Raw genomic sequence first — 20,145 nt, 5'->3', positions numbered from 1 at the left:
TTATTTTCAATATAAGACACTTTTGTTCATGTGCCTATCAGACTTGTTAACTATTTGCGATTTCAGAGATCAAAAAGGAATGCTCTATAAAATTACACTGTGAGGGAATGTAGTCGAGCCTAATCTTGTTTTTAACAGATAATCCTAGAGAAAACAATTTCACTCTGATGTTGGAGAGAAGAAGACCAAGGGGTTGTTGTCAAAAACACATGATAAGATCATTAACTAAGTCATCAACTAATTCGGACACAATCTCTTCTTCAATCTCAACTCCTTCTTCGTACGTCTCTCTTTTGTAATCAAGCCATTTCCCTTCACAACTACTCATGTCATTGTCAACTAGCTCATCCATCATCATCATCTCTCTCATCTTCTTCAATCCTTGAACCTCTTTCTTCACTTCTTCTGCCAAAATCTCTCCTCTTTCAAGAAAAATGTCTTGTTTCCCCAACAACACTCCTTTGCAGCTTCCCATGAACATCTGCTCGCATTTGAGTGTAAAGCACTGATTCACCAAGTCAAACAGTGTTTTTCTCTCCATCTTGCCCCGAGCATCTCTCTTGCCTTCGATTTCATCGAAAAGGCTCAGAGGTAATATATCAGTAGCCATCCCCAAGGAGAATTCTTTAACCATCAGTTGGCCAGAGGCTATGATCTCGGTTATGTACTCGACCTCCCAGTCATGTCCTTCTTCAGATTCTGAGAGTTCGGTTTCTTCAATTCCATGGAGATATTCATTGCGTGAATTTGAGAAACTCGTGCTGCAGGAAATTTGGAGATTTTCGTCATTGCTGAAGCTGTCAACTTCCTGATCTTCTTCTGCCTGTGTCATAGGAAATAAGAAATTTTCAAAGGTCAGTGAGCCATAAAACCTTAAGGCAATACATATTTAGCGAATTATAGAACAGTGCTAAGCTACTAAAAGTAGACCTATCCTTCTGCAGAGAAAGGGATTGGCCATATGACTAACCTGGAATATTTTATTTTTGTAGAATGAACTACTATAGTCAGAAACAGATTCGCTCTCTGATAAACCGTTATCCAGATCATCTGACGGCAATGATATCGTCCCATTCACCCAATCCTTTGTAATGGAACCCGAAGACTCTTCTTCTTGGGTCAGACTACTGCAAGATGACTCAATCTTAGAGGTTAGCTCTCTGAGCTTTTTCTCCAACAGAAAATTTAGAGAATCACTGTCTATCTTATTGAAACTAAGTGCTGATTCTGTATCTTGATCAGTCTTTTTAATGGAGGATCGCGAATCGGATGATAGACCTTTGATCGGGGATGAGAAAGTGAACGAAATCACATCCATGTCCTTCTTTCGATCATCGTCCCCTGACTTCAACCCGCCATCAACGGTGATGTTACATTTTATCAACTTCTCACCCTTTTTCATCCGTTTATCACTGTTGACTCCAGCTTCTTGCACCCCATTTGCAGATTTTTTATTGCGGGGAAGATTCTTTTTGCGGGACAAAGATGAAGCAGTGCTCTTTTCCGCTGATATTGCTGTAAAACCAGGCTTCTTAGTTGTAGTTCCGCTTTCCACCAAAACCTTGTTTACTTTCTTCATCACTTTGCTGCCTCTCTGATTTGAAACAGACGTTTCAGCAAATTGGTTCTGCTTCTGGTTATTTGGCTTATCCACGGTTTTCCTAGTGCTAGCAGAAGATTCTTTGAGACCATTTCTTACTATGCGGTTCTTAGTTTCCACCTTCTTCTTTTGGTCTCTGTTGCCACTTGAGAGCATTGAACTGTCCCGCTTGTGAATAGTATTGGCCTTTGCATGTGCAGATACAGAGGGCGGCTTCACTTTAACCTTCGAACCACCAAACCTGCTTTCTCCCAATAACTTATTTAGCTCTTGTGTCTTGAGTGATAATGTAGTTCTCTTTTCATCTTGCTTTCCTCTGAAGCACTTATTGTTGCAGGTACCATTAGAGACTTGAGGACTTTGTCCTTTCTGTGAAGCTTCTAGTTTCTCTTTCAAATCTCTGATCCTCATTGGAAGTGATGAAGAGGAATCAGATGATGAAAACCGTGTTTTAGCAACTATCCGAGGACTTGGTTCAATCATTCTCGAAGCTGCTTCCATTACAGAAGCAGGGTTCCTGGACTGAACAAATCCAGGACTTCGGATAGGAGACAAGAGCCTATTGTGAGTGACAGGGATTGGTTTAGCCGACCTTGGAGGTAACGTTTCGGTTTGAAAGCGGTCGATAGGCCGGTTACACTCTTTATTCATTCTTGAATCCAAATGGTCCCAAGAAATACCATCATAGTCACTGCAGAGATTTACATAACCCAAATTCTCATATGCATCCCATGTGCTTGTCTTGCGTGAGGATCTGAGGAAGTATGGATCAAAATCAGGATTAGACCGGGGCTCCAAGGCATTAGGTACAGGTAGAGACTCTAAACCCATGAGCCTCGCAATCACACTCGGAGCTTTGGACCCTTGTCCATCATCACTAGTGGCAGTGGATGTAGAACAACTCGAGTCACTTCTCGGATTGTAAGTTGAATTCTTTCCAATCTCATCCCCCTCAATCTGTTCAAAAAAAAAAGAAGATCAAATCAAAGACTATTGGTTCCTGTCACTCACTGAATTCGTAGATAAGCCTTACCGGAGAGGGCCATGACTTTGAGGGGTTTTGAGCATTTTGTTTTTCTTGCTTTGATGCTTCTGATACAAACAAAGAAGACAACAGGTTGAGTCTATTGAACAAGATCCCAAAGTCGATAAAAAGTGAAGTTCTTTGAATCAAGAAGTGGACTATCTTCATCCACGTAAATATATACAAGACAATGCATCAAAGATCACACACAAGCGAATCAAAATCTTCGAAAAAGATGCATCGATGAGACCCGAAATTTCTACATATCAAGGAGAAGCTTCAAGACAAGAACCATTTGAACTTAAACCAGAACTGATAGAGCATTTAAGTTTTGCAGACATTACCGGAGAGTTTCGAGCTGCTGTTAGAGGAGAAGAGCTTCTTCCGGGATTTACCAGGCCAATCAAACATATTTAGAAAACCTCCTCTGGATCGTTTCCTCTCAACAACCTCCATTTCTACCATCTACATAACACAGAAATTGAATTACTTCTATGGAATGCCTAAGATATCCACCACAGTGGAATTTGATTCTAAGACTCTAAATTTGTACTCAATCTCAGCCAACTATTACAGATGAAATTTTTGTTTGGCATTTCGATCAAAAGGACAAAAAGGACCAAACTTTGGACAGTAACATTAACAGTCTACAACAAGATAAAATAGGAATACAGACAAATCAAATGATTCAGCCAAAACAAAACTCAGAAATGAGTAGAATGGTACCGAATTCGAAATTGTCTAAACGTTAACAAGAAAATGTAGGCACCGAGACGAAGACCCAGATGTGAAAATCTGAGATACTGAAGATGGAAACCCTAAAAACAACGAAAGTCTTTCATTTTCGTCTCTCTGACACTTAATATCGCTGAACTAAAATAATTCACAAGTAGAGAAATCAAATCAGTGGAAAGAAGGAAACGTTGAGATTTTTGAGAAATGGGTCAGAAGAAGAGAACGAGTTTGGCATTTGGAATTGGCGGACGATGAAAATAGATTCGATTTGGCATTTGAAATGTGGAATTTTGGGGATTTGGGTTAAGAATAGAGAGACCTAGAGGAAGAATAAGAAGCGGAGCGGAGAGGGAGCTCTTGTGGAAACGAAGAGATGCAGAGAGTGTGTGTGTATTGATGTGACAAGAAGAGAAGAAAAGAGAGAGACTTTGAATTTTCCACCTCTGGATATTAAATGTGACATTGTTTTCTGTAAATAAATAAGACATTTGATGAATTTTTTGTTGGTTTACAGATATGAATTTTTAATGCTTTTTTTTTGTTCTAAACGAATTTTAATGTTATTGTTAGAGAAAATCGAATAAGTAAAGATTTTTGATATTTATTGACCAAAAAATACAAAGCCCAAAATTTCCATCAATTTAAATAATTTATCTTTATCGCTAAAAATGTAACTTCTATATTGCCACGTGGCAACCGTTATATATATTCATGAGCGCAAAACTTCAACTTCATCTTCTTCATTAATCATCGTTCTTCTTCTGGTTCAAGAATTCAAGAATGGAACAAGATTCCGATCACGAGGTTTTGGATTTGTCATTGGCACCGCCAAACTCCGACGCAGCAGAGACACCTCCTCTCGGCCCAAATCTCCCGGTCGCTCCGTCGAGTTCTTCTTCCGCTGACTCGAATGTGTCACAAGGTCTTTCAAGCTGCACGAATCTTCCGGTTGCAACGTCGATTTCAGCCTATGGATGGGATTTATTATGGAATCTTCCTATTGGAGCGTCGAGTTCAATCGATGGATTGGATCTTTCATTGGGTTCAGCCGCCGCTGGGTCTCCGTATCTCGGCACGGATATTTCTCCGGCCATTACTTCTGGATCGCAGGTTCTTGCTCTGATTCAACATGCTATGTTCTTTGTGCACATCTCTGTTTTGTTCTTTTCTTTTAAAATCTTTCATAGGGTTTGTTCTTTAGATTTTGATACTCGTGTCGTGTGTAAACTCAGGTTGCAAGTTCAGCTCAAGACTTGCCTAAACCACCGAGAGCTATCAACTTTCCAATGACCAAGATTACAATCGGAGATTGGACCCAAGTTGCGGTCATCCCCAATGGTCTTAAGTCTAGGTGCTACTTTGGAAAGCAACAATTTGTCTGGGAGATTCTTGACGTGGTAGAAACAAAGACAAAAACAAAAAGGCAATGGAAAAAAATGGAGATCGAGTGGGGAGATGTCTTGTCCCTTAAAGCAGATGTTCAAACTGGATGCCTGGATATCGAGGTAATATATTAATAAGCTGCTTAACACATTCTTCAAGTCATGAACCTAATGTGTCTGTGTGTGTGTTTCTCTGCAGTTAAGAATACCACCAAAGTTCTTCGAAGAGTGTGATCCAAGTGTTCTTGGTCACTGGCAAAAGATCCCCCATTTCACTGAAGATCATCCTTCTAATTTTTGCAGGTTGATTTTGAGTCCCATGACTTTACCATGTTCTTTAATTTCCTTCTGTTACTAATTCGTTGAATGATTCAGGAGACATGCACTACATTTTGATCCGGAAGTTTTAAGTATGAACTACAACAAGATAGTAGCAGACAGCTTCTGGACCAGAAGAACAGTGGAAGTCCCTTTCCCATCGTTACCAGACTCGCTTCACTTTGAAGATGGCGATGCAAACTTAGCGGTTGGAGACAACAGCCAGAATGCCTCTGCAAATCAGTCACTTGTGCCGCAAGTTATCCCACCGTCTCAACAAATGAACGTACGTACCTTCACCTGATCCTCAGGTTGGACCGAATCTAAGAGGCATATCGCAACAAAACCCGCAAGAAGAAGTATCGAAAAAGGGTGAGAAAAGGAAACGATAATTAGGGAATGACTCAATGCTTTCATGAAGCAGTGTTGTTTGATGGCTTTTTAGATGTAGTTCTGCTTTCCACCAAAAAACTTGTTTCCAATTTTGTTCATCATTTTACTGCTTTCTCTGGTTTGAAACAGCAAATTAATTTCTGTTTCTGTATATATGGCTTAACTACTTTTTACAGTTTTGCTTGTGAGTAGTATTGGCGTTTGCGTGTGACTTGAGTTATGATTACTAGGAAAGAAGGCTTTATTTGTTTCCAAAAGTAATCTGCTCTTTAGCAAGCGTGGTTTGTTTTTTCTAAAACATAAAGAGGGACTTGTCAAATTTCTATAAAAAAGAATGAGCCCTTCTTTTAAATTATCCGCCAGCTCATCAATGTCTTTCCGGTTAGCCTCCGAGAATATTTACCTGTATTCACTTGACTCCTTCTTGCACCAATAATCTTATCCTTCACCTGGGATGGAAACAGAGTGACATTTTGTGCATTATACTCAACTTTGATAGAAATCTATTATTCAAGTTTTTTTTTTAAGAAAAAAGAAACCTTTAATAATGTTAATTTTAAAATATTTAAAACCATAAGAAAAAAAAATTAAAACCTTTAAAAACAAATGAAAAACTTAGATATTATATCTACAAAAAAATGCGAAAACAAGTTGGATTTGTGGAATCGGCTAACGATCAATGACTAGGTCAAATGACAGGATCCAAAATCCGGTTAGTTTTCACATTATTTTGCAAATCCATTATCCAAGAAAAAAAAAACTTTAAAACCTTTCTAAAAACAAATAATTAAAATTTTAAAAACTTTAAAACCATAAGAAAAAAAAAATCAAAATTTTAAAACTTTTAAAAAACAAATGAAAACTTAGATATTATATCTACAAACAATGCGAAAACAAGTTGGACTTGTGGAATCGGCTAACGATCAATGACTATGTCAAATGACAGGATCCAAAATCCGGTTAGTTTTCACATTATTTTGCAAATCCACTATCCAAGCTTTCATATAAAAAAAAAAAATTCAAAAAAAGATCAAAAATAAACTTAAAATCGGAAAAAGGAAAAAAAAAATTGAAAACCTTTCTTTTTTTACTTAACGTATAAATATTTTAAAGTCTATTAATTTTCTAATTATAAAAGGAGGAAACATTAAATGGATAGAAATTGACCTGTGGGTACTCCTTTGTTCATGGGCCTCCGAGTTCTTTATGGGCTGGAAACACTTTTCTTTGTTGTGCAGTCCAATGCTTTCCTTCTCCTCCATTCCTTATCACTGGGAATCAAAGAATCCTTTAATGTCCTCCTCTCATAGTCTTCTCTCTCCGTCGCTGATTTCTGTAAGCGAAGCATTCATCGTGGTCGTAGAAGAGTCACCATCATCTTCCATCCATCACCGATCTGGTTGGCGAAAAAACAAACCAAGCGTCGAACAAGTTGGAGCCAGAGATGAGGGCAAATCCATGGAATTCGAAGAAATCAAAGATGAAATAGTAGAGAATAGAGATAAAGAAATCAGAAATCGAATAAGAGAATCAAAATTTTAGAGAAATCGCGCATCAACACTCTATAACTCGTGTTTCTTCCTCTCTGTTTTTTTTTTCTCCGTGGTTTGTGTCTTTGTGATTTTGAAACTAAAACGATTAGAGAGGAGAGGAGGCACAAGAGACTATTTATAAACTCATCTTCTTATGTGTTTTGAAGATTCAAAGTTTCCTTTTTTCTCATGTTATTTCCTTTTTTTTTTATTCTTCTTTGTTATTTCCTTTTTTCACACTTCTGTGTTATTTCCATTTTTTTCAATTTGGTCTGGGAAAATCCAAAGCCCAGTGGTCTCTAATCTCTATCAAGGCCCAGTGGGCTACATTCAGCGTAGGGTAAAAAGTGTTTATTTGCATAATTAGATATTAGGTTTTGAGATGATTTAACGTAAAAGTGAAGAAACCGAAGGGGAAAGTGGAGAAGGGCAACTGGGCAAGGCCTGGTTTTGAGGCTAGTTGAACTGTATGTCAAAACTCCGATGAGGGCTCCAATCACCGGAGTAACTTAGCATAAAGTAATTGATGTAATAATAACTTAGCATAAAGTAATTTCATGTTTATATTTATTTGAATTGATGAAAAAAAAACAAAAGAAAAATGTAAGAAATGTGTGTCTCGTAAATTATAGATTTTAAAAAATAATGATGTAGATAACTTAATCTAATGAAACTAAATAATGGATTTTCTTCTGTTTTTTGTTAAAAACTAAATAATGATATCACAAGGAGATATGTCACATGTCAACTTCTTAGAAGATGAGTTTAGATTTGGAGGAAACTTTACTTTATTACCTAAGATAACTTAGCATAAAGTAAATTCATGTTTATATTTATTTCTGTTGATGAAAAATAAAATGAAGGAAAAATGTAAGAAATGTGTGTCTCTTTAACAATAGTTTTTAAACAATAATGATATAGATAACTAAATCTAATAAAATTAAATAATGATTTTTTATTTGTTAAAAAACTAAGTAGTGATATTAGGATCAAATGAAAGAGGAAACATATCACAAGGAGAGATGCCATATGAGTTTGGGAGAAAACCTTACTTTATTATATAAAGGTTTATATTATTGTAATTCACTAATTCACTCTTACTATTTTTCTACACACACAAAATTCTTTCACATCCAAAGCAGGCAATGGGTATTTCTTGCATCACAAGAAACACAAATTGTATCCTCCCTTTTCTTCTTCTTATTCTAATCATAACTCCTTCGTCCTCTTCCTTGTCCCCCAAAGACATCGTGACAAAAGAGCTCCTCAACAAATTCTGTTCAGGTTCCGATATTACCAATCCTAACTTATGCCTCAAATGGCTCAATAGAACCACATCAATAAGCATCAATGGCCTTATAAACCTCACAGTAAAAGAAACTCGAGAGTTTGGTCTGAAAAACCAAGCACTGATGAGCAAATTAGCAAGAAGCTCTGGTAAGGACCCGAATCTCAAGGGATCTTACGAGGCATGTGTGGATAGTCATGGCCAGGCAATCAAAGAGCTTGAGAAAGCTCAAAAGTTTTTGAGCAGTAGCTCTTTCAAGCAAGCAGTTTCGGCTATTTCTAACGCATTTGATAAAGCTTCTGATTGCAAAGATGCGTTCGAAGGACCTTCTAATGAGCCACCTATGGTTGCGAATCGCATTGAAGACTTTACCTTTATGTGTTACATTGACTGGAGTTTAGCTTCACTTGTCAATTAAATTCATAAGTATATGTTTCAGTTACAATAATAAAAACTCAAATACAGTATCTTTTAACATAATGTTTTGTTTGAATAGTTCATTTCTTTCTTTTTTGTTTCTTTTGGTACATATCAATCTTCTACGACAAAACCAAAATTGACCTTGAAGAATTGCAATGAGAACTTATCCTTGGAAATGCTCGAATTTACCATATATCAGAAGGAAGAGAAAAAAGAAAACTTACTATTACAACATCATAAATTGGTTTTACTAGTATTAATTAACTCAGGTCATGTGAAGAAAGCTATATATTATCAATAACAGGTCAAGTCATCGAAGATTTGATATCAGCTTTTTTCACAGTTATCACACGGGTTTAAACTGCTTTTACAAATCCTCCGGTCGAATGACTCTCCAAAGTACTCTAGCAACATCTGTCTTCTGCATTCTGACTGAAACATTCATACATAGATTAAGACTTAGTAAGGATGAAGTAAAATCTTGGAACATATAATCTACAATTGAAACAGACGATTAATCAGCGTTTGCTTTTCCATTTTGCGGTTTAACGATATTACCTTGAGCTCACAGTATTCCTGCATCTTCTTGGCCTGAGCCATGGCTGATTTAAATCTATCCATGTTTCTGCCTTGTCCGTTTCGTAACATGCAAACGACTCTGCTGAAATCTTTCTTCTGGTACAAGCAAATGCACTGCGCTTGAAGCCCGTCCCTTCCTGCTCTCCCTGACTCTTGGTAGTAACTTTCCACAGCTTTCGACAAAGTGTTGTGTATAACGAAACGCTGCAGCTAATACGATTAAAAAAAGAGGATCGTGGCAGAAAATTTGCAACCAAACAGCTATGAATAGGCTTGACTTACCACGTCTGCTTTGTCTATTCCCATCCCAAATGCGATGGTTGCACAAACTATTCGGACTTCCCCTGTTTGCCATTTCCTCTGGACATCAACTCTCTGTTTTGCAGGCACACCGGCATGGTAATAAACTGTCTTCACCTTGCATTTCTCGTTCAGAAACTTGGCAACATCCACACATTCACTTTTGGAGAGACAGTAAACAATCCCAGATTGATCCTTGAACCGATCTCTTAGCAGCTCTTGGAGCTGTTTCAGCGGCTCCTTCGTTTTGACGATCACCTCGTATTTTAAGTTGATTCTGTCAAAGCTCATCTTCAGAACCGAAGCCCTGGGAATTCTCAGACTTTTTAGTACGTCCTGTATGTGGAAAAGAGGATCAAAATGGCAATATAGCAGTGTTCAGATCATAAAGAACCACAACATATGATAAATTGAGATTGTTCACTGAAGCTAAATTGAGAACCGGAGCAATGGAAATGCTCAGAGCATTTAAATCTGTTCCCAATTTCAGGAGGATCTAACCATGGTGATGGTTATTACCTGACAGACTGATTCAGTTGCCGTTGCTGTAAGCGCCATCACAGGAACACGGGGAAAGTTCTGCTTAAGACATCCCAGTTCCCTGTAGTCTGGCCGGAAGTCGTGTCCCCATTGGCTGGAAAGAAAAAATAACATATTCATGTAGATCACAAGGAGAATTTCCGCAGGTGTAGGCAGAAATTAATATTAAGGTGTTGGTGATGAACAATCAGAGAACATTTCCGTAGACCACAAGATATAGTGTGAAAGAAGGGTATAGGACAGTATTGTACCTCACACAGTGAGCCTCATCAACCACAAAACCTGCCAGCAGTCCCTGTGGTTAATAAAGGAAAATGTTGTTAGAATTTTGTTGTTATTAACAACAACAAGAAAAACTGAACAGGCTACCTTGCGGTCTAAACATCTTAGTGTCTCCAAAAAGGATGAACTTCCAGCGATTTTCTCAGGTGTCACGTATAAGAGTTTACATGACGGATTATCTCTTCTGCAAGTAAAAATGTCAATGCACGTATAAGCTTTTTAAGAGCATTAAGGTGATTCAGCCTCCATTAAAGGAAAAGAAAGGGAAATGATGCCTAAGATACTTGGATACTGTGAAAATGAAAGAAATGTAGAGAGGATTTTCACCTAAGCTCTTGTAATACAGCTGCTGCTTGGGAAGCTGTTTGCTGAGAGTTCAGAAAAGTCGCTGGTATCCCGAACTTAAGATTCAGGGCAACTATCTGATCCTGGATGAGGGACAACAGAGGAGATATAACTATGGTAACTCCAGCTTTTAGTGTCGCAGGAAGCTGTAAAACAAACAAAAGAGACAAAATTTAGTATGCAGACTGTGGCAATATAAACTGATGGTTCTTGGACTAACTATTCCTAAACAAGATTCAAATCACGCCTTTAGGAACATAGAAAGCTAAGGGATCATAACCTGGTAACACAAACTTTTTCCCCCTCCTGTTGGCATTAGAACAAAGCAATCCTTGTTTTCCATAGAAGCTCTACATGCTTGATGCTGCAGGGGCCGAAACACCTTGTTCCCAAAAATCACCAAGTTTGCAAATTCCAGATCATCCAATGCCTGCAACTCTTCGTAACTCGGACTTTCATGGTCCTTGTCTGATATCTGTACAGAAGGTTTTCTGCCTGAAATTGTTGAAACTGAATCCTCCATGGAATAATCCTTCAAAGCAGAACAAATCAGAAGTTACAGTTGAAGAAGAAAGTACAAATTTTTCACTGAAAACAGGGTTCAACATGTGAAAAGAGATAGCAAACCCAGAATAATCTCTTTTAACTTGGTCATAGGCACCAAACCCAATGAAAGGCCAAGTCTTTGTGATAAAAGCTGTTCTTTTGTATACCATTAATCTCAGTTCTCACCATATATATTTTGTAACTATACATAGATACATCTCTCACCAGTATTTGCCAAACAAAACGCTTGTTTTTTTCTTCATCCAAAAACAATGAAAACAATAACAGGAATGTTGAATCTTACCATAGATCTGGAACATGTTTGTGATCTCCTTGGATCTTTGAAACGTGTCTCAACATCTTCCAAATCACTAGAAGAATCCAACTCCATTATCTCCGGTTTTTTCTTAGGCTCAGGAGAATCCTCAATAACATGAACTTCAACTCTTGAATCATCATCATCATCAGTCTCGAATCCGTTATCACTAGGATTAGATTTATCAAACATTTCAGCCAAATTTCCTTGAGCTTCAGACTCTATAGCCTGTATATCATCCCATTCCTCAGTTCCTTCCTCAAAATCAGCTAACGCCGCAAGAAAATCATCTCCACATAACTCAACAGTGATGAAATCCCGACCATCATCACCTTTTAAGACCAAACCCAGAAAAAAAAAAACAAAACTTAAGTACTACCCCAATCGATTACGAGAGCATAGCTTTTAAAATCTAGATTTGAATTTTGGTACCGTAAAGATCGACGAATCGATCCAAACATTTCTTCGCAGAATCTTCGTCGAATCCGAGCTTTGTAGCTAGGCTTATCAATCGAGCTTTCTCCAATTCGAGATCTTGACCTTTCATCTTCAACGACGAGTGCTCAACTCCGGCAACGGAATTAGCGATGTTTCCCGACGCCGATTAAATAATTTTAGATCCCTTCCGCGCAATAAAACCTCAATACTTTTTCCCGCCATTTTATGAAACGCTGCCGTTTTACTTTCTTACAGATGAGCTTAAGGTGTGCGATTCAACAATCTCCATGATATCCGTTTTCCTTTTCTGGTTCAATTGATTTCTATTATACGCGCCGGTTTGATTTCTGGTTCTTACAATGTAATCCGATTGCCTTTAAATGTTACGTAAGAATAAGATCTATATATACATTTTTGGATGACTTTTAGCAAATAAATTCTGGAGTTGGAATGTATTTACAAAGAATGCCATTGGCATTTATTATTTACTTTTACAAAATTTAAATAAAAGATATGAACCAAACAATATCTTGCCTAATTTGTTTTTAAAAATCTCTACACAATCTTTCCATATATCTTCAAAAAACTTTTATAGCAAATATTTATATTAACATTTTGCATAGTAATAAAAATACTAATTTATAATAATCAAAATATTCACATAGAAAAATTATATACACATACAAGAAAAAAACTATATATGTCATCATTTAAGCCGTTGCTTTATTTAAATAAATTAAAAACACAAAAACCTGAAATCATATATTTTATATGATAAATTTAAAATATATATTAGTAATATAAATTTAAAATCATTCAAAGAACGGTATACCACGGGTGAGATCCTAAAATTATTGGATTTTATTACAATAATAATTTATTTTCTTGGATTTTATAACACTAATAATTTAGCTAATGGGATAATATAGACGGGTTTATATGGAATGACGGGTTTGGGTCGATATTAATAACGGTATATTAAGGATGAAATCCTAAAATTAACAATCAAAATACAATTATACAATCGTAAACACAAAACAAAAGAAACAATATTAACAAAACAAATACAACTTAAAATTTTTAGTTATTAAAAAACCGACCCACGGTATACTTCGGAGTCAAATATTCAAAATTTTAAAATCCACCATACATCGTTACTTAAAAAAAATGTATGTTTTCGTATCTATACTTTAAAAATTGAAACCTAAACAATAGTAATCATACACTAGATAATAATACATAGATAGATATCTATATTTAAAAATACAAATTAATATGATATATCTTCAGTTAAACTTTAGAAAATAACATTATATTTTTTTAAAAAATATAGCCACGCGGTGTACCGCGGGTTAAATTCTAGTATGGTTGAAAACTTGAAATGGGTCCAAATTAAAAAGACAAATAAAGAAAGTTGGGGTCCTTCTTTTTATTTGGGGGCAAAATTTTAAATTCAACGGTGTAATTTGAGCGATTTCTTTATGATATTTATTTAAATTTATACAAGTCATTTTCCTAAATCTGTAGAGGTCATTTGACCCCATTACTAGCTTCGTAGCTCGGGCCATATGACCACTTGATTCGTATTGAAGGTCCACTATTCATCAATGTCTCCAATTTCACCTCTAACATGTTATCTGTCTTGGGCATCTTTTTTAGAGCTTTTAAAGTCAAATCTTTCTCCTCTTTTATTTCGTCTGTCAAATTCGACTACCTAAAGATTAATATTTAAATTTTTAACACTATTCGTGCAGAAACTTACAAGACCTTTTTTTGGAAAAAATGGTCTATTTCCCCACGAGAACTATCGCATCACGACAGATAGAGCCCAAAGTATGACCCCGATCTATATATCTCTGAAACAAAAGTTATAAACCTAAATCTCCCCGACACAAAAGTTTTGTATCTAAATCTCCCCGAATTAATAGTTCTAGATCTATTAAACCATAATCCTGGGTTTCGTCGGTTTATTTTATATTTAACCGATTATTACAAAAATTAAACCCAATTAAACCAGAGAAAACCAAATTTCTCAAATACATTATCTCCTTCCTCTCTCTCACGCCTTTCTCTCTCTCTTTTGCTTCATCTTTCTTCTAAAATGGTGAGAATCATAAAACCCATCACGTATTCTCTCATATTTGTCAAAGATTTTTGTTGAATTCTTAATTCTAATGCTTCTTCTTCTCAAACTTTCTTCCTTTTACCCTTTCAAAAAAGTATGACTTCGATGCCTTACGTGACTTCATAGCCAATCACAAACAAAAACCCGGTGGGTGAATCAATTTTTCTTCTACTGATTGCTGCAATTTGACCGGAATCACCTGCAATTTAACCTCTATCAATCCAGACACCGGAAGGGTTACTAAATTGGAGCTCGTGAACAAATAGTTGTCGGAGAAATTGACTGAATCTCTCAAGAAGCTAGTTGAGATTAGGTTCTTAATCGGTCTCAGAATTTCATCAAAGACTCGATCCCAGTTCCGATTTTCAACTTGGTGAATCTACAGACTCTTGATTTGAGTTCTAATGATCTCTCCGGCGAAATCCAAAGAAGTATAACTCTCCCAGCTTTGCAAAGTCTTGATCTTTCCTCCAATAAAACCAGAGTTCTCAACTTTTTTTTTTTGTTTCTCTAGCATATAATCTTTGAATTTCTGTTAAAATTGATGTTTTTATGTGTTTACCGGTGATTGGAATCGGAGAATTATCGATTCCATGTTTATCAAGTTTCAAAGACGAGAAGCTATACCAGAAACCTTCGTAGACGGAACTGTTCAATGGAGCGAATTGAAGTACGATTGGTGGGGTTTCCTTCTCAGCCAATGCCCCGATCTTACTCTCTGTGTGCAATTCTCTGGGAAGAGAGAGATATTAAGAAAATTTGGTTTTCTTTGGTTTAATTGGGTTTAGTTTTTCAATAATTGGTTAAATATAAAATAAACCAACGAAACCCAGGATTATGGTTTAATAGATCTAGAACTATTAATTCGGGGAGATTTAGATACAGAACTTTTGTGTCGGGGAGAAATAGGTATAGAACTTTTCTTTCAGAGATATATAGATCGGGGTCATACTTTGGGCTCTATCTATCGTGATGCGATAGTTCTCGTGGGGAAATAGACCGTTTTTCCCTTTTTTTGTTGTTGTAAATTTCCATTCGGCTAAGCTCTATATGTACTTGTTAGGAATAAAAGTGCCTAAATGAGTGTACTAAAACAATCATAATGAGAGAAATAAACCAAAATAAACTAAATGAGTGTACTATCTTTCTTTTTCTTTTTTTTTTGAGTGTACTATATCTTGCTATGTTGGCAAATATATATATGTCTTTAGACCGAATTGGTTGCCTCAATCTTTCTTTAAGTGAAATTTATTAACCAAGAAAGAAATAAACCAAAACTGAATGAGTGTGCATTGATACTTTCATTTTCGTATGTCATTTTGTAGTTTTAGTCATGATATCTTAATTTCAGTAATCGACGTAGAAGAACGAAAAAATTAGTCACACTTATAAGTGTTTTTTTTTTTAAATTTCTATAACGACCAAACTTAAAAGTTTAGTGTCACTAAACAATTATAGTGTCACCATAGAAAACTATTTAAGATAATCAAATATTCAAACTCACTAATGCAACATCCCAAAACACAATAAAAAAAAAAACTAACATGTACATTGTACTCCATCTGTTTTAGTTGTTTCACACTTTTCATACTTAATAGAAAAGGTTAATGCAACTCCTGATATAACGCTCATTGGTTCATTTATTTTAGATAACTTTAATTTTTACATTGAAAATATAAAACATTTATCTTAATTTGTGAAACAATTTCTTACTAAAACATCTAACAGACTAACATTAAGACATGGAGGAAGAAATATCAAATGGTATTGTGAACGGAGACCATCAAGACGAGGATTGTATGTTTTGATCTAAAAACTTTAATAATCAAATTACGTAGACAAATCACAAAACAATTTTATTATTAAAAGCAACGCATACAAGATGATCTTATTATAGACGTAGAGAGAAGCCGCCATTAGCTTCGTCCTACTGTTTTTAACAGAAACAAACAACTTACACACATACCCTTACATTGGAACGAAACCACACTTACATTATAGAGATACAATCTTATTTGTTATTGGATACGAGTTCATTTGTAAAATATTTCAACGACCGTAGCAGTGGCAATGCTCTTCTTCGTGGGTATGCACTACGTGGTCATGATGCTCACACTCTCCTCTACATGAGTGCGGGTAATGCTCATAGCATTTGGCTTCACACTCTCTTTCCCTCCCTACATGGGTAAGACACTGTGGCTTCGCCTAAATACGTATCACAATTAGCCTCAGTCTTCGGGATCTCTGCAGAAATATTGAACATCCATTATATTCCAAATTAGACTAGGTTGAGACTGAAAAAGAAGAAGTTACATTCAAAATGATATGTTTCTTAATTGATATATGTATAAATTTATGCATGCATATGAACAACTTAGAAAGACTAGCTAGAACCGAAATTAATTACCGGCCGAAATGAACAAGAGAACGAGCAGAAGAGTGGTGGCAGATGAAATTGAGGTTCTTTGCCATTTCTTTAGCTTTTGCTTTCTTTTCTTTGTATGCTTAAATAAGTGTTTCTCTACTGTTTTCAGAAACTTGGGTGATACTACTTAATGGGGGTTGTAATCTATTTATAGTAAAATTCCGTTGACTTTCAGTCTCACGTTATAAGCCATTTCGGCCCATTTGATAATATCCCTATCAAACAGTGCTTTGTATTGAACGCATTTGTCTTTTTACTAAGATTTTTTTACTAAAAAGTAAAAACGAGATAGATAACATAATGCTACAAGAAGTGAAGTGAAAGAAACTCTCAAAAATACAGGTTTGTGAAGGTTGACAAAGCTCAAAGGCTTGAGAGAGTCCTTCTTAACTGAGCACCATTCACGAAAGATAAAGGATTCAATACATAAATCACTTATGATTTATTCAAAGGCTCTCGAAGTTTATAACACTTTTTAAAGACCTCAAACACAAGAAAATAAGTCAAATGTGAAGATAAGAGGTTGAAAAAGGATTGAAATCGGATAAAGAAGATTCTTTGCGGGAAACCACCGCCCATAGTGGTTCTCCCGTAAGATAAAGTGTTTGAGAGAAGTTGAAGGAAGAAGTGGTTGTTCGAGGAAGAAATGAATTAAGCAGGTAAAAGGGTGGGGGTGGTAATGGCGGTGGAAGCCTTTGGAAATTGGTCGAAATCTTCAAAGGAGAGCAGCAGGAGCTTGTGGGGTATTATGCAAATGTGGAATATTTTTAAAAATGTTGGGTCTCAACATTTCGTTTTATTGAGGGGTAAAAAATTAAATTCAAAGTTACTGTTCCTAAATCTGTAGAGGTAGTTTGATCCCATTAACTGTTTCCTAGCTCGGCTCAATGGCCACTTGATTCTAGTTCTTAATGAAAGTCCTCTATTCATTAATTTCTCTAATTACTCCGGTGAGATATTTTCTTTGGACTTTTTTCAAAAGCTTAAGGTCAAATCCTTCTCCCCTAACTCTTGTAATTCTAGAATATTAAAATAGCCTTTCTTAATTTTTATTGTTTTAGACATTTGGTTAGAAAAAAATATTTTTTTCAGTTTTGTCCAGAACTAATGATTCCTAGCTAGTTTTTTTTTTTAAAATAATACTAATGATTATTTTTTAAGAAATATATATATAAGATAATGCAGAAAAGTACAAGAATTACCAGCAAAAATATTTTGAATTTTCTATATATTTCCATTAGGTTAAAAACTTCTAGATATTGGAAAATGAGTAGTGGCCAGAATTGGTCAATGATCTTTCTTAAGTTAGAGTTATTTAGTATTTACCAAAACAAGAAATAAAACAGGTAGTGTATTTGGAGAGTTATATAATCTCTATCTTTAATTTGTGAAGCACTTGTTTCTACAAAAAATTTAGTATTGAGAACGGAAGAAGTAGTAAATCATCAAGACGATGATGGTATCAGTGGTATGTTTTGATCTAAAATGGTAAAAAATTAAATTGAGTAGACATAACATAAAACAAGTTTATTATTAAAACGAAACAGGATACAACATGATCTTACTATAGAAGTATAGGGAGGAAGCAGTCATCGGCTTCGTCCTATTATTTTATTTGAAAGAAAACAACTTCTTACATTATATATAGAGACACGATCTTATCTTTTCTTTATTGGATACACGAGTTTATTAGTAAAACTTCAGTGATAGTCACCGTAGCAGTGGCAATGCACTTCGCGGCCATGATACTCGCACTCTCCTTTACATGCGTGGTGGTAGTGCTCCTTGCATACGGATTTACAAGCTTTTTCCTTACATGGGTATACAGGGGCTTCGCCTAAAAAGTGATCGCAGTTGCCCTTGCTCTTCGGGATTTCTATATATAACATCCATTCAAATTAAATTAAGATCACATGTTTGTGTAAAGTTATGCATGCATTTGAAAGTTTAGGAATTACCGGCGGAGATTAACAACACAACGAGCAAAAGAGTGGTGAAGCAGATGGAACTGAAGGTTTTTGCCATATGTTCGTAGCTTTTGCTTTTTTTTTTCTTAAACTTAATAAATTGTTTCTTTCTGTTTATAGAAATTTGGGTGATACTAATCAATGGGGGCTGTAATCTATTTATAACAAAATTTTGTTGACATTATATGCACTAGATTCACAACGTCGTCGTTTCGTTCTCACGTAGATAGATAGCCTTTAAGCCATATCTCTTAAATCCATACTTGCTTTTAAAACCCACTTGATCATTTCCACATTTTTTTAAAAAATTGTGTTTAATTAAAAAACGAACAAACAATATAAATGTAGTCGTATTTATTTATTTTCTGGATGTGCAAGTTAATTGAATGTCATAGAAATACACAATGAACACAATTATTACAGAATGAATAAAATAAATTAAATTAGATACATGATTTAATACTTTTTCAAAACAAACTTCTAAACAGATAAAACAGAGTAGAGAGAGAGAGAGAGACCTATATTCCATGAATAATCTTCGAGCATTGGATCTTAATCCATTTGTAACTCTTTCTCAAAGGTATCTTCATCTTTCCTTCGGCTGAATAAAATTTGTATTTAGCCACTCGTCTCTTTCTCTTTAACTCCGGATCGTTCCACCATCCTCCGATCGATTATTACATAAACAAAACATTCCATAATATTAAAAACATTATAACACCCCATATTTAACATTAGGATTATTATATAGCAATGATTCTTTTAAACGCAAATGACTTGTTTATATGTTATACCACTAGAATCATTATTTGTAACTTTTGCAATCAAACGAAAACACAAAATTTAGTTGTATTCATCAATAATCATATGATTCATTTTTTAGTTACCCTTAAACGATGTTGAATGAGAAGAGGATCTTCTGGGTCTAACGGGCAAGTCTTTGTAAGACATCTTGCGCCATAAATCCGATGTCATCGGAGGTCGATTACGCCTCGATTCTCTAACAATATAAATCCCTCTGACCGCTCTTAAATCTACAGGATTAACCAGTTGGAGGTTCCTATCTCCTTCATACGATGTGTAAGATCGCATTCTAGGAGATTGGAAATCCTCCATCTCGGTTTTGTCTTTCTTTTTTTTTTCCTTTTTCCTCTCCTAATTCTTTTGTTTTATTTTTTCTGCTTTTATATTACGAGTAAACAGCATCTCTCTATAATGCTTGATTAAAAAGCTTGTATTTCGGAAGAGGTAATATGCGGTGGAAAATCAAAATAAAACTTTGTTACAACAAAATGATCAAAAATAGAAGAAAAATAACTTTTGACGAAGGATAACTTTTCAACTATATATCTCAATACAAACTATAACACTTTATCTTGACCTTAATTAGAAATAGATATGGTCTCTCTTTTTTTTTTCTCGTTCAGTAAATTTCTCTTGGTTACGGGTCAACACAAGGGTCCGACCCATATTGCACTGCAATGTGCACTATGCGGATAATGCAGGATCATGGACTCTGCACACTAGTAAGATGATTGTCTTAAGATTATATTTACATATTCACACAATTAGTATACAAAAAAAAAAAAC

General features: G+C 35.5%; 7 protein-coding genes across 9 annotated transcripts; 2 read left to right on the top strand and 5 right to left on the bottom strand.

The window, feature by feature from the left end:
* Positions 1–60: 60 nt before the first annotated feature.
* On the bottom strand, positions 61–7,610 carry LOC9318500. 2 transcript variants are annotated; one of them, XM_021031141.1, is made up of 5 exons: positions 6,620–7,610; positions 2,969–3,089; positions 2,634–2,692; positions 971–2,557; positions 61–823 (listed from the first exon to the last, which is right to left on the bottom strand). In XM_021031141.1, the coding sequence occupies exons 2-5, from the start codon at positions 3,087–3,089 to the stop codon at positions 200–202; spliced, it is 2,391 nt and encodes a 796-aa protein (XP_020886800.1). In that variant the 5' UTR covers positions 6,620–7,610; the 3' UTR covers positions 61–199. The 2 variants fall into 2 exon arrangements, with proteins under 2 accessions (XP_020886800.1, XP_020886801.1); XM_021031142.1 differs by lacking the exon at positions 6,620–7,610 and adding an exon at positions 3,351–3,980.
* On the top strand, positions 4,040–5,864 carry LOC110229936. The gene is made up of 4 exons (XM_021031144.1): positions 4,040–4,469; positions 4,592–4,864; positions 4,941–5,044; positions 5,117–5,864. Exons 1-4 carry the CDS (start codon positions 4,140–4,142, stop codon positions 5,361–5,363), a joined length of 954 nt encoding a protein of 317 aa, XP_020886803.1. The 5' UTR covers positions 4,040–4,139; the 3' UTR covers positions 5,364–5,864.
* Positions 7,611–7,873: 263 nt separating the features above from the next.
* Positions 7,874–8,864, top strand: LOC110229937 (pectinesterase inhibitor). The gene has a single exon (XM_021031145.1). The coding sequence runs from the start codon at positions 8,130–8,132 to the stop codon at positions 8,688–8,690; it is 561 nt and encodes a 186-aa protein (XP_020886804.1). The 5' UTR covers positions 7,874–8,129; the 3' UTR covers positions 8,691–8,864.
* On the bottom strand, positions 8,843–12,418 carry LOC110229935 (ATP-dependent DNA helicase Q-like 1). Its single transcript, XM_021031143.1, has 10 exons — positions 12,033–12,418; positions 11,589–11,932; positions 11,019–11,270; positions 10,721–10,884; positions 10,481–10,577; positions 10,363–10,406; positions 10,091–10,205; positions 9,554–9,907; positions 9,251–9,475; positions 8,843–9,124 (listed from the first exon to the last, which is right to left on the bottom strand). Exons 1-10 carry the CDS (start codon positions 12,145–12,147, stop codon positions 9,020–9,022), a joined length of 1,815 nt encoding a protein of 604 aa, XP_020886802.1. The 5' UTR covers positions 12,148–12,418; the 3' UTR covers positions 8,843–9,019.
* A 3,580-nt stretch (positions 12,419–15,998) lies between these two features.
* LOC110230236 (defensin-like protein 205) lies at positions 15,999–17,002 on the bottom strand. The gene is given in 4 exon segments (XM_021032420.1): positions 15,999–16,341; positions 16,343–16,407; positions 16,571–16,608; positions 16,610–17,002. Coding segments are annotated over 4 exon segments (258 nt in total). The 5' UTR covers positions 16,636–17,002; the 3' UTR covers positions 15,999–16,212.
* A 1,092-nt stretch (positions 17,003–18,094) lies between these two features.
* On the bottom strand, positions 18,095–18,695 carry LOC110229731 (defensin-like protein 204). Its single transcript, XM_021030495.1, has 2 exons — positions 18,547–18,695; positions 18,095–18,464 (listed from the first exon to the last, which is right to left on the bottom strand). Exons 1-2 carry the CDS (start codon positions 18,611–18,613, stop codon positions 18,289–18,291), a joined length of 243 nt encoding a protein of 80 aa, XP_020886154.1. The 5' UTR covers positions 18,614–18,695; the 3' UTR covers positions 18,095–18,288.
* On the bottom strand, positions 18,377–19,733 carry LOC110229730. Of its 2 annotated transcripts, XM_021030493.1 has the most exons (3): positions 19,443–19,733; positions 19,074–19,219; positions 18,377–18,464 (listed from the first exon to the last, which is right to left on the bottom strand). In XM_021030493.1, the coding sequence occupies exons 1-2, from the start codon at positions 19,669–19,671 to the stop codon at positions 19,074–19,076; spliced, it is 375 nt and encodes a 124-aa protein (XP_020886152.1). In that variant the 5' UTR covers positions 19,672–19,733; the 3' UTR covers positions 18,377–18,464. The 2 variants fall into 2 exon arrangements, with proteins under 2 accessions (XP_020886152.1, XP_020886153.1); XM_021030494.1 differs by lacking the exon at positions 18,377–18,464 and having other exon boundaries at positions 18,892–19,219.
* Between the last annotated feature and the right edge of the window lie 412 nt (positions 19,734–20,145).

Source organism: Arabidopsis lyrata (genome assembly GCF_000004255.2).
Source record: "Arabidopsis lyrata subsp. lyrata unplaced genomic scaffold ARALYscaffold_3, whole genome shotgun sequence".
NCBI classification, from domain to species: Eukaryota; Viridiplantae; Streptophyta; class Magnoliopsida; order Brassicales; family Brassicaceae; genus Arabidopsis; species Arabidopsis lyrata.
Note: the sequence above shows the minus strand (reverse complement) of the source record. Positions and strands in the feature narration are given on the sequence as shown.

What these genes read in the sequence shown, in the direction of transcription:
- LOC110229730 (XM_021030493.1), bottom strand. Translation starts at nt 19,671, where the DNA reads ATGGAGGATTTCCAATCTCCTAGAATGCGATCTTACACATCGTATGAA. An exon ending in TCATTCAACATCGTTTAAGG is followed by an intron (nt 19,220 to 19,442) that starts GTAACTAAAAAA and finishes AATCGATCGGAG; the next exon opens with GATGGTGGAACGATCCGGAG.
- LOC110229731 (XM_021030495.1), bottom strand. Translation starts at nt 18,613, where the DNA reads ATGGCAAAAACCTTCAGTTCCATCTGCTTCACCACTCTTTTGCTCGTT. An exon ending in TGTGTTGTTAATCTCCGCCG is followed by an intron (nt 18,465 to 18,546) that starts GTAATTCCTAAA and finishes TGTTATATATAG; the next exon opens with AAATCCCGAAGAGCAAGGGC.
- LOC110229937 (XM_021031145.1), top strand. Translation starts at nt 8,130, where the DNA reads ATGGGTATTTCTTGCATCACAAGAAACACAAATTGTATCCTCCCTTTT.
- LOC9318500 (XM_021031141.1), bottom strand. Translation starts at nt 3,089, where the DNA reads ATGGTAGAAATGGAGGTTGTTGAGAGGAAACGATCCAGAGGAGGTTTT. An exon ending in CAAAGTCATGGCCCTCTCCG is followed by an intron (nt 2,558 to 2,633) that starts GTAAGGCTTATC and finishes TTTTTTGAACAG; the next exon opens with ATTGAGGGGGATGAGATTGG. An exon ending in ACAAAAATAAAATATTCCAG is followed by an intron (nt 824 to 970) that starts GTTAGTCATATG and finishes CCTATGACACAG; the next exon opens with GCAGAAGAAGATCAGGAAGT.
- LOC110229936 (XM_021031144.1), top strand. Translation starts at nt 4,140, where the DNA reads ATGGAACAAGATTCCGATCACGAGGTTTTGGATTTGTCATTGGCACCG. An exon ending in CTGGATGCCTGGATATCGAG is followed by an intron (nt 4,865 to 4,940) that starts GTAATATATTAA and finishes GTTTCTCTGCAG; the next exon opens with TTAAGAATACCACCAAAGTT. An exon ending in CATCCTTCTAATTTTTGCAG is followed by an intron (nt 5,045 to 5,116) that starts GTTGATTTTGAG and finishes TGAATGATTCAG; the next exon opens with GAGACATGCACTACATTTTG.
- LOC110229935 (XM_021031143.1), bottom strand. Translation starts at nt 12,147, where the DNA reads ATGAAAGGTCAAGATCTCGAATTGGAGAAAGCTCGATTGATAAGCCTA. An exon ending in TAAGATGTTTAGACCGCAAG is followed by an intron (nt 10,407 to 10,480) that starts GTAGCCTGTTCA and finishes TATTAACCACAG; the next exon opens with GGACTGCTGGCAGGTTTTGT. An exon ending in AGGAATACTGTGAGCTCAAG is followed by an intron (nt 9,125 to 9,250) that starts GTAATATCGTTA and finishes TGAATGTTTCAG; the next exon opens with TCAGAATGCAGAAGACAGAT.